Source organism: Rhea americana, unplaced genomic scaffold (assembly GCF_003343005.1).
Source record: "Rhea americana isolate MKP2758 unplaced genomic scaffold, rheAme1 scaffold_157, whole genome shotgun sequence".
In the NCBI taxonomy this organism is placed as follows: domain Eukaryota; kingdom Metazoa; phylum Chordata; class Aves; order Rheiformes; family Rheidae; genus Rhea; species Rhea americana.
The window spans coordinates 1803970-1822150 of record NW_028185672.1 but is presented as its reverse complement, the minus strand read 5'-3'; the positions used below and the strand labels follow the sequence as shown (position 1 = coordinate 1822150).

General features: G+C 39.8%; 1 protein-coding gene across 1 annotated transcript in view; it reads right to left on the bottom strand.

Annotated features, from left to right (window-relative positions):
* The window catches only part of GRID2 (glutamate ionotropic receptor delta type subunit 2), a 689884-nt gene that overhangs the window by 269134 nt on the left and 402569 nt on the right, over nt 1-18181 (bottom strand). The window contains exon 4 of the mRNA XM_085299928.1: nt 6462-6667. Coding sequence (XP_085156054.1) covers nt 6462-6667 — 206 coding nt within the window. The remainder of the gene's footprint in view (nt 1-6461; nt 6668-18181) is intronic.

Sequence of the window (18181 nt, the reverse complement as noted above, 5' to 3'; positions counted from 1 at the left end):
GAAAAAAAAAAAAAAACACCGAAAATCTCTGAAGACAGTGGTCCTTCATATCTGCAAGACTGAAAAATTACCTTTCTCATTTTTATTACCAACAACTAGCTACCAGCAGGAAACACTCATCAGTCCCCAGAAAATGGTGATCTACATACAAAYGTGACAAGTCAACAAGCCATCTACCAGCTTAATGAAAAATGCAATAGGGTTCCTCTGCGATGTGAGGAGGCTTCTCCGATCTGCCACTGGAAGACCTCTTCACTGCTGAATTTACCTGACAAATCCCTGCTGGTCCAGTCTCCATGTTGCTTTGACAAGCAGTAACTCTTTAGGTAATAGAGTTCATTAAATACAAAATCCTGTGAGTTTTAGACAGCAGATGAATATGCTTTTACCTTTAGAGCAAACATATGGATGTACACAAAATAATATTACTATTTAGTTCTCACACTCTACATAGGTATGCAGGCATTATTCTCACTTTTTATCAAGGGAACAACTAATGAAAGCGTGACTCAATAAAACGTTCAAAAATCACATAGCACACGAGYGGCAGAAAGAGGAGGAGAATCCGGCTCGCCCCATCTGATGCTTGCCCTTGAGTCCACCTGAGTTGGCTGTATRTGATACAAGCCAAACAAGGCAAACACAAATATTTTAAATGGCACAAGATCAGGAGCTTGGATTTGCAACATCTTAAAGAGGCATCAGTGGCAAGCAGTAGCTACCAGCCCTTGCTGAGTTACCAAAACAGTTGTGCAGCAAAAAGAGGCAAGGTAACACATGCAGTTCAAGGGTACTGAGATCTGCATTAGACGATAATATCTCCTTAAGAGCTAATTACATGGTGTCGATATCTATTTGGAATCTATCTCTTCCTATTAGATAYGCGAAAGTCATTCTACCATGGCATCCAAGACCAAACTGAAACCATGGCCACTTGCTCGCGCTGAAAGCTACAGAAATTTTGCCTCAGTTTTCAGTGGAAGTAGCATGCAGGCACTGTGATTCTTAACTTATATTTTCTAGTTAAATTCATTTCAAGTCACGTCTATCTATCAATGCTCTTGACAGGATAATTTTCCCTATTAGTAAAAAGAAACAGAAGACCAAAACACAGACAAATGTCATTTTTACATCCCTTAGAACGTGTGTAAAACTCAGGACAACATCATAGAATAAAGGGAAAAAGAGAYTGAACTTCCATGAACCTTGGACACAAAAAGGCTGAATGAACCCTGCAGAGAAAAAGTTGACTAGTCTTTCCTATTTCTCAGCAAATAAATTGCTTAAAGAAATTAAGCGTGCTTGGAATATTGCATCACACTATAGCAAAACCTTGTCTCAACTCTCAATGACTCATGATTTGCTACATAGTCAGATCTAAAGTTGAAGCCTGGTAAAACAATAAGAGTATCACCATGCAAAAAAATTACATTTATTCAAATACTTTAACTTAAAATGCCCTATTATTTCCAACAGAGGGCATAATCAGAAAAAAGGGCATTTACCAACAGAATCAATGTAATCATATTGAATAAATGCTACTTCTCATTCTATTCACAGTAGCCTTTAGAAAAAGCACAGCTGAGATTCAATAAGATAAAGAATTTTTAAATTATATTTGCTCTATACATATTCACTTTTCTCTGTTTCACTCACACACACGGCAATAAATGAAGTACTTCATTTACATGCTTTATTCTATTTTCCCTGTCTACTTTAAATTTTCATTTATAAAGAGTTCTTTCATTTATGAAAGTAGTAGAGTAGCTTCTCTTCATCCTAACCTTACCATAGTAATGGTCCCATATCAGCTTGCAGTAGAAAAAGCGTGTTTTAATTTGCAGAAACCATGCACGGTAAATTGTACTAATGCCTAACAGCTACATAATTTTAAACTCTCTGATTTGAGGGGGAACACAGACAAATAAGATGGCACCTACAGAGGTTGGTAAAATAACAATGCCTGCATAYACACCAGTTGACACGCAGGACTTTTGGCAAAACTCTCAGATTTGCCAACTGAAATCTGTAACTAGTTTTGTTGTATATATTTTTATATAGGCACTAATGCACTGTCCATTAGTTTGAGTAAAAGAACCTTGCACAATTTCATGAGATGTTGACTACTCTGGCCCCAATTCTGTGATGTGTGACACTTTATATAGGTATTTAACAGTAAACATTTCCAGTATCTCCAGCATAATTACCTGCATGCTTGAAGTTCTCGTAATATAGGGCTCAATAGCTTTGGTTTATTGCAGAACTTAGGCTCTGGAATAACAAAAGTTTAATATTCTTAATTTTAAAAAAAACACATGGTAGAGTGAGGAAAACAGCTGAAGCTGGTATGGGAACGGATGACATTCACTACACTGATGGCTTGAAACTCTCAAGCCCTCACGAGAGCTTTGCTGGCTGATACATGTTGCCAATGCTCTGAAGTTTTTGCTAAATAAACTCTGACGAATCTYGCTGCTGCAGTCAGAAGTATTAACACTTCTTGTTATCTCCGCTTCTGTAGGAGGTCACTACCCTGCCAACAGAACCAACGGCAGGGACCTGGTGAGTGGCAGCAAGGTATACGTTCGCATCTGCCAAGTTTGTTTCTGGGGTGGTAACCCCTCTGTCAAAGGGAAGAAYTGACAGCTGGAAGTGTCAGTATATACAGCTTCTCTACCACGATCCTCCAGATCCTGACTGTCGAACTCCAGCCAAATCCCTGGCTGAAGCTAGGCTTCTCTCTCCCATGGCTTACTGGATTTTTACCTTGTAGAGGCTTCTGCTAGTCAACATAGTTTTCTTCTGCTACATCTGWAAATTGAATCAGCTGCATCACCCATCTCCTGTAGCCTCTTATTGGCTCCTGGAGTCTTTGCACAAAATAACACTTTATTTTCTCTGTTCTTAGTTGATAAGGTAGCTTCCCTAGTAAATAGACAAAGTTGTAAGCAGAACTGTACTGGCAGTAATTTGACCCTACTGAGGACAACTGGCTCCCCCAAAGTTGTAATGCTTTCTCCCAAAATCGCCACTCGAGCTGCAGTTTGCTGGCCTGTTCCTTCTCCTACTCGAGCTTCTCATACTTGGCTGCAGAAGTCTCTGCTTTGCAAAGCAGGCTCAATACTAGGTAATTCCTCTGTTCTCTTTTCTAAGCCTTCCCTATTGCTTTGCTGAAATGCCTGCCCACCATGACTGACAGGGAGGTAGTTACTTTTGTGCCCCAAAGAGTCCTTGCTCTGTTTGTTTTGTTTTGTTTTGTACCTCCTCCCCCCCTCTCCACCCCTCCCTCTCCTGTGTATTTGCTGGARCACAGCAGGCTATTCTTCCTCTTTCTTTCCATCCTGGCCTTGTGTCACTTGACGCTGGAGCTTTGTTGTTATGTTGAGTTTACAGGTTACTATTCCTCATCCCCCACATGGCTTCTCTTATCCTCAAAGTCCCTTGCAGATCAGAAGAGTACACACAAAACACAAAACAAAAAGCAAGTGCCTCAGCTCACATTAGTCACCAGTGCTCTTGGCTAATAGCAGTTTTGGTGCAGGATGGTTGGTTGAGAGGAGATTTTCAGCAATCAAAAAACACTGGACGGGAGTATTTTGCTTCACCAATGGGAACCGGATGATTACTGGAAAGCACAGAAAGATTTTACCCTCCTGAAAATTCCAGTATTCACCAGTGCATCCCTGCTACAGGATTCTCCCAGATGCTTCCATAAACTGATCCGAGGAGAGATCCTGATCTCTGCTACTTCCATGCCTCCAAACTCCTAACCCCACTGGATGCTCCTGTTTTGGCACAGCCTCCTACTCCTCCATCCTCTGCTCACAGCGATGAACAGAAGAGAGTTTGGCTAATCTCTCTCTCCCTCTTTATATCATTCTTTTAGCCCACAAGGAGAGAAGTAGTGGTATCTGCTCCTCATCCCAAGTCTTCCTAACTTTTCATGCCCTACAGAGGGCAAATTATTACATAACTGTTAAAAACAGCTTTTACCTACCACCCCTACAGCCAGAACAGTGTATTATATATCTTGACCTCCATTTTCTTGAGTATTTAAGCAGAGACCTCATCTCTGCAAGCTCTAGAGATACAAAAGCTGGAGAGAAAGAAGGGATCAGATCTAAAAGAAAAAGCAAAGTTGCTTAAAAAAAACAAAATAGAAAACTCAGAGCCACAATGCTCTTATTTATAAATAAATATTCAAAGAGTCAGAACACAGATAAATTCTATCACACGGAATCTTCAATTTGCAGAATGCCTATTTACACAGGCTAGTGTCTGACTGTTTACCCTGGAAAAGTTGTTACTTGCATAATAATCAAGCCCACGCTTACTACAGCTGTTGCAGAGTGAATGAGCCCTCTTCTCAGCTAAACAATGAGGGGGTTCAGCCAAATCAGTAGTCCAAGAAGAAGGCACCAAGCCACAGAGACTATTTGAGATGTGAAGTCTGGAGAGAGAAACTGGCAGCTGAATCCAGCTAGGAAGCTAAATGCATCTCCTGGACAGAAAAGCCATAAAAAATTGAGGGTCTGTCTACATATGCAATTGCTTCTTATTAAGTCCATATGTTGGCATGCTAACTCCACAAGGTTAAACTGAACTCCAAAGATAAAATAAATAGGCACAAGGCATACTCTTTGGAATAAGTGTGTCCACACTCAAACTATTTTGGACTATCTTAATGCATTGACAGTCCATAGATTTTATAATTTGTTTGCCCATACAGTACAGCTGCTGGTTAAACACCAAAATAACAGGTTTCAGAGATACACACACATATATATATACACACACACACGTACATACATATGTATGTATTTACTGGCAAAGCTATTCCAGCAAATTTCTCCTTGTGCAGACAACACCTATAGGAGCCCCCACACCAACAGTAATAAAGTATACTAGTAAACTTGCTTCTCTTTAAGCAACTGTTTCTACTGAGGCTTCTGCTGTCAATTTTTGTTAATCACACTTCGTACCTGAAAGAAATGTTATGCAGGCAAAACCAGGATGGTTGGCCCAACGCGAGATTCTCTCCTTGAACCTTGCTCACAAAAGAAGATAATGAACAACACAGCAGTCTTACCAGAAAAGAAGAATGACAAAATGAGAACTCTTTAAAGTGGCATAATTTCTTGGCAGTTCATACATGAAGCTTGTGCAATTTGTTTTAGTTACCCAGGGTGTGGGTTTTTTTTTAAAAGGCTTTAAAGGTCAGTGCCTGCAATCCAAAGAGATAACAGTGACTTCATTACCACAATCAAGCAAGTAAAAATTAACGATGATAAAGTAGGTATACTTTTAAAGATAGTGTCTCTTTTTAGGAGCAATATAGGAGTTTTGTCTCACTGAGTTATTAGAGTCTTGACTCTGCCGCTTTCAGATTGAAATGTGAAATATCTTACAGCTCCATTTTAAGAAAAAAAAAAACCCTGCAAGTTGGATGATGAAAACAGTGCAGAACAATCTGAAACACGTCCACAAACTGTTCACATCCTACAAGGCACCGCAAACATTTGGATAGTGTAGCAAATCCTCATTACTCAGAATTAGCAAGCTTCAGTGTGTAATGAGGACATCAGAACACCTAGCCAAAAAACAAACAAACAAAAGCTCAAAAAACCTCTTATCAACTCTGTCCTGTTCAAAGGYGTTTACTTGAGACCACATGTGTACAGTTAGTTTTTAAGCCTCTATTTTTCATGACCAAGGCAATAGGAAAGTTGAAGAAAAATTACGCAAGCTACAAATACATCCAGTCAAAGAAAATTTATTACAGAGAGAAAGTATATTTCTACGGGACAGGAAAAAAAAAGAAAAATCTCTAACAATAGGTTGACAATGAAGGGAAGACTGTATCTTCACGTAAACACATGTGAAATAGCACAGTGCTAGGTAAGAAGAACTCTGTTACATAAAAAAAAAAAAAAAAAACATTATGCAATTATGGAGTTAAATGTGCTGTAGAAGTCATCTCTCTAAATCCTGAAGAACATTTTGAAAATTTGGTGCATATTGTTTGCAATTTCTGTTTACATATGTAAGTATAGCCTTACCTTATCATAAATTCTTCATTCAGATCTAGGCCTTCATATTTATAATTCCATCGCCCTACTACTACTCAGTCATACGTAACAGTAAAAAATAAGATAATTATCAGCTGGAAAGTGTTTTAGGAATGGACGCAAGCAAGGAAATAGCAATACAATATCCGTGAACATTCAAAAGAAATTTGAGACCTAATACTGCATACTTCCTAAATGCTTTTGTTCATGCTGAATGCAGCTATACTCTGTTCTGGATGCACAATTATGGGCATAAAAAACACCTGATGAACTTAAAAAAAGAGAATACTTAACTATTTACGTTTCTATGAAGTCAAATAAGCTGAATCTTCTCACAAACTATAGCAGTCTTGGTAAGGAGAAAGGGAGAYGTTACCATGGCCAGACACATACCTCTGTTATGAAAGATTTGGCCGTCGATGGGTTCATGACAAGAATTGCCCGTCTCAGCGTGTCCCGGTAGCGGTTCAGCTCTTCTATCCGCATCGTGGCAAAGAGCCCCGTGATCATTTTGTTGATGTTGTTTTCTACTTTCTGCAAGGCAACATCCATTCCTTGCTGAGACACTTTGTCCAAAAACTCCTGTATGCCACGGATATCTAGGAATATCAAAAAARCCCACCAAGACGTTAATTAGCGAAGCGGTAAAAAGGCACAGAAACCTTTTCAGTTCTGCTGTCCCAAACCGCGTGCCGGCTGCGCCCAACAGACGCCTCCGCAGCCGGCTGCTCCGGCAGAACTTTCTGGAGCGTTCCGGCGAAACCTGCCTTAAAAGGGGGCTCGGAGAGGAAGGATCCAGCTACCAAATACTAACCCTCCAAATAAACTTACTCCTTTTTTTTCCCCCCTCTCTTCTTCTGAAGGGTTTTATTGAAACAAGAACTAGAAACTTAGCTTTTTTAAAATAGAGAACACTAGAAGTGACTAGAGCGTCTTTTTTAAAAAAATAAAAAATAAAATAAAMTAAACTACTCTTCCYCTGCTGCTATACTTTTAGTTTTAGCCTTCCCCAGTTAGGAGCAGGGCCCCTAGGGCTCAAGAAACCCCCTGGGCACGGCCAGTGCCCCCCACACCGATCCCCTCCCTCGCCATCGCCATTTTTTGGCCTTTTCTGGGTCTCCGGAGGCCGCCAGCTCCCCGGAGGGGCCCGCTGGCCCCTGCGGACCTGCTCCCGTCTTTCCCCCAAAAAGCTGCTTCCCCCCRGCGTCCTCCCCCAGCACCACCGGAGGGAGGGGAGGGGAGGGCGACGGGGACGTCGCAAGTGCAGCTCCCGCCGCCGGGTGACATCGGCCAGGGTCGGAGCGGGGGGACGCCGCTGCCGCCGCTACGCCCGGCCCCGCCGAGCCTTCGCACAGAGCCGGGCGCGCCGCGTCGCTGCGCTGACCTGAGGCAGGGAAAGAAAGGGCCGGGAAACGCTTTACAGCTAAGCAGGCCGCGAAAATCAGCGCGCAGAGCCTTGGAAGTCAGGCGGCCACGAGCAGCAAGCCGGGCCTCGTGGCCAGAGCTCTAAAACACGGGGAAYGGCCCAGAAATAGGGGCGATTTTAGGCATTCAGCGCTGCAACTACGTTCTTCAGGCGCTGCCCAAACACTGCGGTTACCGAGCGCTTGAAGGACGGTTCAAACGCGAATAAAATCCACGCTTATCCTAAAATAAAGTTCCATAAGAGAATCAGCTGCTAATTACAGCTTCTATTTAATATCTAAATCAGGAAAATTAAATTCAGTCTAATCAGAGCTGTTAGAAATTTTTTTTGGCACTTAAACACTAAATTAAGAAGCAACAAGATTATTTGAGCAGTTACAAATATATCTAGTTCTATGCAAATGATAATATAACTTCTTTCTACTTTAACCCCTCCATCCTAAAGCTGCTGAAGTTACCCCAATTTGCGAATCACTCAACATCTGGACAAATGGAATAAAAACTGGATAAAAACTGACCAGTTGTAGCCAAAACTACTCAAATACGTATGTAGATGGAACCTACATATACCATCAAAATATCAAGGGAAAAATGACTTTGACTAGGAAAGCCTTTTTAAAAATTTAAATTCCACAGAATACATCCATATAACCTTCTCTGACACCGCAGCAGATAAAGGCAGGAACCGCCAAAGGAAATTTTATTTTCAAAACAAAACCACGATTTCAGTTGACTAGACTTCATAAACATGCAGAAATTATCGGCTCACAGYCTGTAATTTGTGTTGTCCCAGCAGCCAGATGACACGATCAGACTGCTTTGTTTTACTTGCCGCGATGGATACCTACCTACCTACCTACCCACCCACACGTGCAACCAAAGAACAACACAAACGCGCTGAACCCTCGCAGGACGAAGGAACGGAAGGCACAGAGGTGCTGGGCTTRTTCTACAGGTGCATATTCATTAGGTGATCGTTCCAGTAGTTTATCGGTGCGTGCATGACACCAACATGATCAGCTTTTAGATCAGCACTGTTCTAATAGAAAGGATATCAAACCGTGAYTCGTGAAACTTCTTTACTACTTCTGCCTACGCCACTGACAAAACACAGCGCAGGAGGCCGGAAATAAACACATACTCGGCTTGTACCTCAGCTTACCAAGTAGTGAAATGAAGATGTTGGGGATGCTCACCTGCTGCTGTGAAACAGCAGAGAGCAGATAGAAACACCCTGTTAGTTAAATGCCATTTAAATTACGATGGTGCTTCCAGTGTTTCAGCAGCAATGATCATATTCAAAATGTATGCCAAAGAACAGATGCTACCAYTGAATGGGCAGCATTATCTTTCCTGCGTGGATTGTCTGAAAGTGGCACATTTCCACACCGCTCTGTGGAATCATCTTTCTAATAGATAAGCTCCTTCTGTAGGAAAAGCTGGCAAGCAACCTGTAGCACAGATGGCACCGTTGCAGAGACACAGAACTGTTCATGTCTGGAACACAGGTGTTTCTCGCCCTGAATTTGCTAGCCAACCCGTCGCCCAGCCAGAAGATGCATTTCTATTTTCTATTTAAAATCAGATGAGTCACAATCACCTCCAGAAATGTAGGAGAGCTGCCTATTATCACCAATATTAATAATTCTCCTTACTGAAGAGAGCCAAAGTCATCATCTAGAGGCAGACCAGTGCTATTGMCAAAGTTACCATCTCCTCTCCCAATTCCATGCCACTGACAGTTAGTATTACTTTTTTTGCATTTACTGCAMAGCCACCACTGGAGCTTTACGCATGTACACAACAACAAAGCATCCTGCTGCAGTCAGATAGTCAACATCAGCCATAAAGTTAAAGTAGGTTGAAAATTTAAAAGAAACTTTATAACCATTCTCTTTTCAATCAAAGCATGGTTGACTGAACAAGTCGGCTCAAGCTAAACAAAAACAATGTATGGGGCTAGTACCCTGATTGCCCATTCACACTATGTTGCTGCAAGGTGGTTGGCCCAAAGGGTCTATAACCAGGTCCCAAGTACAAGGTCCCCACTGCTGGTGCACAGAAGATCCAACCCAGGACTCACTAGCCAGACTGCACCCGCACTGTACAGCTGAGTGGCACGTGCGAAGCACCCCGTGCGGGCGAGCGCAAGGCCCACAGGCTCTTCAGCTCTGAGGACATCAATGATATATTCAAATGCRTGTAACTCAGCATGAAGGGAGTTGAAAAGAGATCAGAATTTAGATGCAGCTTTACTACAGACTTCTCATTACAGTGTGAGTTATTGAGGACCTAAAAAAGCCCTTTACAAATGACATGCAGGTCAAAGGGAATGGAAGCATCTAAATCCACATAGTCTATCCATTTAATAAACTTTGCGGTTCCAGAAAGACCATGAGATACATGCAAGTATCTTCAGTGCTCCTGGAGAGCATGCTCAAAGCAGAGCAAACTGCTATCCTTCACATACTTACACCTAAATCTCCTCAAAAGCCCAACTGGGCAGGAGTTCGGCAGGTAAGGAGAACCTTACCTGGCACAAACCAATGGCACTATTTAATGGCAAGCTCAGCAGTTTGGAAATGTGCACAGCCAAGTGATAGGGAAAAAAGTAAATGCTTTCAGAAGATTGAAGGGATTTAAATTCCACAGCTTTCCCACATCTCAGGAAACTTCAACATCAGATTATGGGAGAAATTGTGTCTTTGGTCTCTTCTTACTGAGGTTGCTACACTGTTTGTGTGATACATCTGAAAAGAGCAGAGAGTGACTTTTCCTTCCTGATCTTGAAAAAAAATAAAATATCAAAAAATAAAATTTGCTCCTTCCCCAAGAGTTTCATCATCACTGTACCACAGACCAGGCTCTCCCTTGTTCTCTTCTGCATCTTTGTTACTATGCAGGGGAATAGTTTGAGCAGGAACAATTCCCCTATTCATTCTTAGGCAAAAGTCTAATGATCAGAACATCTTAGAACAAAACATGGTGGGTTTAAACCTCTCATAAAGCAAAAAAAGCATGTACACTCAGTGTGCCATTACATGCCACACACAACAAACAGCGAATATATTAACACCTCACACGCTAAATGCCACTTACACGTTCTTATTAAAAATGAGAAACTGTAAGTGAGAAGTAGATTTTTTTTTTTTTCTTCTTCAAATCACACTATAACCAGGAGAAGAGAAAGATGGCACTGTTCAACAACAGTAATAAATTAACCCATCCTCTTCTGTCATTGAATTCCACCTAAATTACAAGGCACCCACTGCTATTGAGCAGTTTGGCTATCTGAAAACTGGTTTACAGTCATTAGCTCATCCTCTCTTATACCATTTTAGATCCGTGAACATTTTCCTCATAGTCTGCTCAGATGATAAATACCACCTGATTCAGCTGTGGCAGCAAAGGTGAATGCACCTGTCATAAATATTCACTGGCTGATTTACAGAAAAGACCACTTTATTTGTTCAGTTGATGAGAAAAGCTACTGTGTAACAAATGACACTGTTCAAATTCTTATCAAGAGAGCTTTAAGTCCAGTGCAGTGATTCTTTCTTACACAATGATGGCAAATCTGACAGCAACTATTAATTACGGAAATGCACTGCACACAAGGGAGATGCACAGCTCTGGCTGGACTCTGACAATGCTACTRCTCCCCTCAAAGCATTGAGCAAAATGTTCACGCTCCTCTGTGCGTGTTGACATTTATTAAGGTGGTTAAGATTTAGAGGGAAAACGGCAGTTTAGCATGATGATTCAATATCAATCTTTCATCCTGCTTTCACAGCAGTGCAATTTCCTCTCACTAGTTATGATTTTGTGTAATTCAATGGACTTCCAAACTAAAAGCAAACTAAACAAAAAAAAATATAGGGCTGTTATAGGATTTTTTAATTAGCATTTGGAAACTGAAAGGAAACTATTGCAGGTAAATTGTCTAACTTCATAAAATATAGCAGTAGTTCAAGCTCATAAACAAATTTAAGCTCAAATGCTGAATTACATATAAAATCTTGTCTGTATTATCAAAGCTATGTGGAGGACAATTCCACAGAGAAACCAAAGAGCTGTGAACTGTGACTTTTACTCTTTCTCATTTGTAATTTTCTGAAATCTATAAATGCAAAGAAAAATAAAAATCTCTCTCAAATTTCTTAATGTCATTCAGTCAGGAAAAAGGAAGAAAAATATGCAGACRTTCTGGTGTTATCCATTTTGACGACTATATCTTTCCATTTCAATCTACAAGAGAAGCAAGTAACTAACTGCGTAATTTGATATGAACTATTGCCGCATGACTGAAATGGCTAGGAAATCCTTATTTTAAAGAATCTTCCACATAAGCTACTTTGTGTTTCATGCTATACTTCAATTAATAGAAATTATGCTTTAAATGAAGAAAAAAATACATAGACAATCTCAGGTAGCTGAATCAATGTTGGAGAAGGCACACTAACTTCTGCAGTTTCCAAATCTTGCAAGCCTTCGTTTCCAACCCTACTGGTGACTGACACAAGATTTTTTTCCTTTGAGTTTCTCAGTCTTTTAACTGGAAAAAAAGGGGAGAAAAAGAATCAAAGGATAAAAAAGAAATAAAATTGAAGCTAGAACTAATCCATGAGGGTATCAGCTGCTACCTTAACTTCTTTAAAATARAAAAAGGAGCCAGATAACACACTTTTGGAAGGTGATAATCCAATCAATTGTATAATCACGTACTTTTGACTCTGATCTGCTTTTTATCTCATTTATTTCATTTTGACTACAACTTGCATCAGAGGCTTCCAAAAGGCTTCTAGTAGTTTCCTTTGAGTAAAGCAACATCTTGCACAGAAATGTATTTTTCCCATCCATTGTTTCCAAAAACAGTAATAGCTTGGAGCTTCACTTGATTCACCTTCAGCATTTACTCACTTCTTTAAAAATGCCCTCTAAATTACATGTAAAATAAAAAGATATAAATACAGAGCAAAAATATAAAATTACGCTCTATAAAATTATACTTAAATACTACCCAGTTGTAGTACTCAGCTCCTTACCTACTCTCTCTATATATATCATTATTTAATAGCAAGTAATCTATACTTCTGCGTACACGGTGCATCAGCTCTCCCTCAGGTCACCGCTGCTGCTTGCTGGTTTTCTTAAGTGCAGCCTATACGTCCCCTTCCAAGGAGGTCGGGGTCAGCAGCACAGAAACTGTCTGTACAGCACTTCCTGGTAGCGAAACCAAYGTGACAGAGTGTATTATAACCTTACTTCAGGCAAATTGTTCTCTGAGCGTGCATCAGTCCGCTCCTCAGGAATTTTTTTTCAGTTGATTAGAAGTTTATAGGACAGGAACAGGAAGATTTTGCGTGTGGACTGACAATATGAAGAACGTAAGCTTTGAAAATGCTAAGCTAAGATTCAGAAATATTGTAACAAATAATTTCTACCTTTTCCCTGTCTCTTTTCTCCTCTTTTCCTTGATGTGGCAGAGAGAAATATCCTTTTTCAATTTATAAAACTACCTGACTTTTATGCTGTTATTACACAACCATCAGCTTTAAAGACCAGCACAACATGCCTAACATATTTCCTCATGCTTTTTTTCCAGTGGYAGCATGATTTCTTTAATCCAGCATCCAAAGTATTTTATTCAATAGTTTTCTCTTTTGAAAACTTTCCATTTATTTAGCTGCCAGAGTATCAGTTTACAAGCTCAATTTTAGCACTTCTGAAAAGACACTAAAACAATGTATTGAAAAATGCTTGGCAAACAGCAGCAGAGATCATTGCAAAGTTCAGATACTCAAATATTCTTAAGAGAATTTCTTTTATTCTGAGGCTTGAAGACTGCACACACTGGTGAAACCTCGTATGTCTGCAAAACTTTAATTTAGCTACTCATTCACAGAGATGACCTATTACACAGGTATTCGGAAAACGTCTAGAGTTTTATTTTGATCTCAGCAGTGAAACTCTAGATATAATTATGGCCATTGCATGGCCATTGTTTCACTGGAAAAATATTAGAGAGTAGTTCAATTATCTCAGAAATTCAACAATTTTAGAGCCAACCAAAATATACTCAACTTCCAGAAGTATGTGAACCAGCAAAAGCAAGTTGTTACAGAAGTTCTCACAAATAGTTGCCAGCTTGCTGTATAATTAAGTGACATATTAAAGTTACACAGATGAAAAATACATGTTCCCTTTTCTTATCTGGATAACAGAATAAGTACTAACGCAAAAAAAAAATCAATAATAAGCCTGAATTAATTATATGTTTATTGAGGCACAGTGAAGTAAATGAGTGCAGGAAGTTGGCAAGGAGCCAAATGAGTAATAAACAGCTTTAAGACTGTCTGGAGACAGACTTGAGAATATTATAGTCATCAGGCAGCTGAAAACAGCCTCAGGGTAATTATGAGCATTTGCAATCGATTAAGGAGAATGTGAGTCTTTTATGAATCTTTATTAAACTTGCATTAAAACTTCAAGTAATCTGAAATCTTATGGTTCCAAGCACATCTCTGTGAATGGTCATCTGATATTTATTTCTGGAAAGTTTCTATGCAGGAAATCATCAATGGAATTATTTGTTTTCTATGGTTTTCGAAAAGGAGAGACTAAGAATCCAAAGCTCAAACTTGTAGATGGGCATCACCTCAGAGCATCACCCCTCATAAAATATAGGCAGCACCTCCCTTCAAGCAGCTCACTCTTTTGAGTTCCAGGTATAACCCCTTCTTCTCCAGGGCTTTTAAAGAACAGTACTCCCATCCTGCTACATTGCACCTAGTTTATTTGGAAACCACCACCTTCCTGGGGCAGGGGAAGGCGAAGCACTGTCTTTGGACTTCATAGTTTCACAGACCTCTCTGTTGGCTGGCATCTTCCGTGTTACAGATCTCACTGTTCTCCTCCTCGAGCTTGTGGTTTCTTTATCCCCAAACCTCCCTCAGACTAAGCTTGAGTGACATGACTAGGCCCCTCAGCACTCCCTTCATCATTTTCAGGTTTGCAAAAATCCCCCAAACCTGTGTATGCTGAGGGGGCAAGAAGAGCTCCATAAGAAAGCTTTTGTTAGAAAGATGCCTTCTTTTTCTTTTTGCTAACCTTCTCCCTTCTCTTCCAGAGATAATGATATTTTCAACTATTTTTTCAACCTCTACTTGCTATGAGAGACTGCCTCCCTCAGCAGACCAAATCCCCCTTAGAGTGGCCTTAATGATATTTCTTTGCAAAAGTAAAAAAATAAATTACCACCTAAGGGACAAGCAAAAATCCACAGCCAAACATGCATGGAATTAGTAGGAAAGTCAAAAAAAAGCAAAGACGTATTTCTCCTGAAATCAATAAATAGGACATAAATCAGCAACGATGTTTGCATATTACAGGCGAGATAAGTTGAAAAACACAAGGTTAGACCAGAATGTTGGACAGAGAAGCAGAGTTCTGTAACTTTTTTTTTTTTTTTGGCATATAAAATACAGMAGAATTTTAAAATATTACTACCACTACTATAAAAGAGAATAGCAAATAAGACAAAATTCATTCCCCAGAAACAATCTTATTCCCCTAACTTGTCTAGATAAAGTGCAGAATCTTTCTATCTGCTTTGGCACCAACAAAACATTAAAAATAAATGTTTTCAAACAGCTAAGGTTTCTCCCTTTCATCTAAGAAATGTAGAGATACCTACACTGTAAAATCGCACAAAATTGACAATTATGCTTTTGCAGTGATTCCGTCACTTCTTCATAAAGAATTTACTGCTACAGGAAAGTATGTGAGCTCAAATGCATTCCTGGAAAATACTGTGAGCTGTAAACTGTCTGAAGAGTACGAAACGAATTGCAAAAGCTTGCCCCTTGCTGATGCGCGGCCCTAAGTCAGTCGCTCTCGGGTTCAAACGTTCAGATTCCAAACGTCTACTTCGTTTGTTCCCCCTTTGTGGTTTAATTGCTTGAACACGTCAGGGTCTTTTTCACGTGAATGCTTGGGGACTGGCCATTGCCAGGTGCCTGCCCGTAGCGAGCCAGCACTTCCATTATTTACTGTGCCAAACTATGATCCGTTTGCCTCAAACTTGAAACCGCGAAGCAAAGRCGATGCAACCAAGCTAAGTGTGTTCAAAATGTTTAGAAGTGTCAGTGGCTCTTTTTACAAATGTTAACTTAATGACTTCCATATTAATAAGCTACACTTCTACGGTGTCCAGCCTGAATGAGCCTTCTCGGAAAAGCATGTTGATGGTCTTAAGGAGTTCAGTGGGATCCACTGGCTTAGCACAGGAAACATCCAGTCACTGCACTGGCATTTAAAAAGGAGAGGCATAGCCATTCTTTACAGTACAGTGATGCTATAATTTGAGCTGAGCAGTCAAGAATGAAGAGTATGAGCCAATTTGATTGTTTTAATGAAGTAAATGTCTTGTACATGCTGCATGGATAATAGTACTTTTAATGGAAGGTTGAGAAAGGCAAAGATACATTTCTACATCCCTTCTTTAGCACCCGGCTAATTATGACTTAATGAAGTAATTGCTTCCTTCAATGATTTTAACGGTGGGGTTTTCGGGGGAAGAGGGGAAATGTTTTTCTTTCTTTCTTTTCTTTCTTTCTTTCTTCTTCTTCTTTTTTTTTTTTTTTTAAACAAAAGGATCACATTTGACAAATAACTGTTCTGCAGGATATAGTTCCAGTTATAAACAATCTTCTAACTCTCTGAAAATGAAAAACAGTCTACGACAGAATGCAAGATCAAAGTCAAAAGCAATTCCAATTCATAAAATTAAGAATCTATGACACTGATAAATTATCACAGAAATGGTTGCCCGCTTCTTTCAGCRGGGCAAGGAATCTGGATTAGCACAGTATTTACTTTGGATTTGAGCCCAGCTTTACCGTAGGAAGATTTATTATAAATATGAAAGGGATATTTTCTTTCATATAGCAAAAATATTACTGGAAATAATTTCAGTAATACAACTGAAGTGTTTTGTTACAAATTGTTAAATTAAATCACTACAAGAAATCATTTCTCACAAGGGAAATTAATGAAACYGTTCTGATTACCAGAACTGGTCAGTCTAACAGCATTTTCATGTTTCAGAACTTAAAAAACAGCAACAGTGGAAAAAATTAAGTAATTCACTCATATTGGAATCTATATGCCCATTACTTCTCAGGTGCCACTTAGTGCTGTGGAGACATCATTTAAAGCTACGAAAAATAACTTGAGAAGGACTGATCACCACATATCAAAAACCGCTGGGGCAAGAAATAGCTCTGTTTGCACAAGTGTCAGTTCTGCAAAGGACTAGAGCATGTGCTCAGCTTTAAACATTCAAGTAATCTCTTCCACATTCAAAAATATGAATTTAATTCTACAGAAGCGTTGATCTCCCACGTACTTTAATGTTGAATATTGAAATATTTCATTAAAATGTCTGATATTAACTGCTGTGAGCAGTTAAACTGAGCAAAGCTTCCAAACAGAATTTGATTATCAGTCTGTATGAGCTGAGGGTAAAAATGAAGCAAACATTGYGGCAGATCCTCTCAGGCAAGTTCAGGAGTGGTGGCTTCCGGAGGGGACTGCAGCCATCCCTAGCTGCACTGACAATGTGACCAGTTGGACGCCTTACTCTGGGGCCTGCACATCCAATTATTGATTTATTTCCAAAATAGAAACTAATCCCAATGATCCTAATGTTCCCTTCCCCACCTTCCCCAAGCTGTCTTGATGTCGTTGGGCCAACTCTCTATAGACTTGCAGTCTATAGACTCATCTAAATGAATGATTTTCTCAAACATCACATAATTCAGGTTAGATGGGCCCTCGGGAGGTCATCTAGTCCAATCTGCTGTTCAAAACAAGGTCAACACTGAATTTAGCCTTCTCCACTCTATAATCCATTAATATGTGATCCCAGCTCCTGATTTCATGCCCTTGCTTTCTCTTTGGGCAAGTCTCTGTTTACTCAACACAGAATATGGGAAGAAAACCTGTGCCCCGCTAACATACTAGAAATGTGTTGAGTATATCAATAAAGTAGCAGGAAAAGGGGAGAAAGTGACATAACTTGTTAAGATTTATACAAAGCTCCTGGCAAGATTGCTCACTAGGGACTGCTAAGAAAATAATGTCATCRTGAGTAAGAAGAAAACTGCTGCCATACATCAAAAGCTGGCTAAAAGAATTAAGAAAAGGCAAAATACTATGTCAGGCCTAATAATTTCACCTGAAACACGRTAGTGAGAAATTAGAGAGGCATTTGAGCATGAGAAAGAGACTGGAGAGACAGAAAATAACTCTCTTAATAATGAAGATAATGAGGGGAGCCTTGAGTTAGGGATGGTGATCTGAAACTTCTGCTTTCTGTTTCTCTATTAAAAGAGGAGGAGGAGATTCAGTAAAATCAGCAACTTAAAATTCATAAAGAAAATACACGATGCATAAAGGGAATATAGAAGCTGTTTGCTGTTTCAAGATGGCTGTTGAAGTCAAGGATTCAGCATGATTTAAAGCAGATCATATTGCCGTGTGGATAATAACACTATTCAGAGTTCCAAGTTAACCTGAAGCTGATGTTAGATTTAAAAGCTTTTTATTCATGGTATAAGCACCAAACTACAAAAAGCTCACAGATGGTCAGAAGGGAGGGAGACAGCTTGAAAAATGCTGAATGC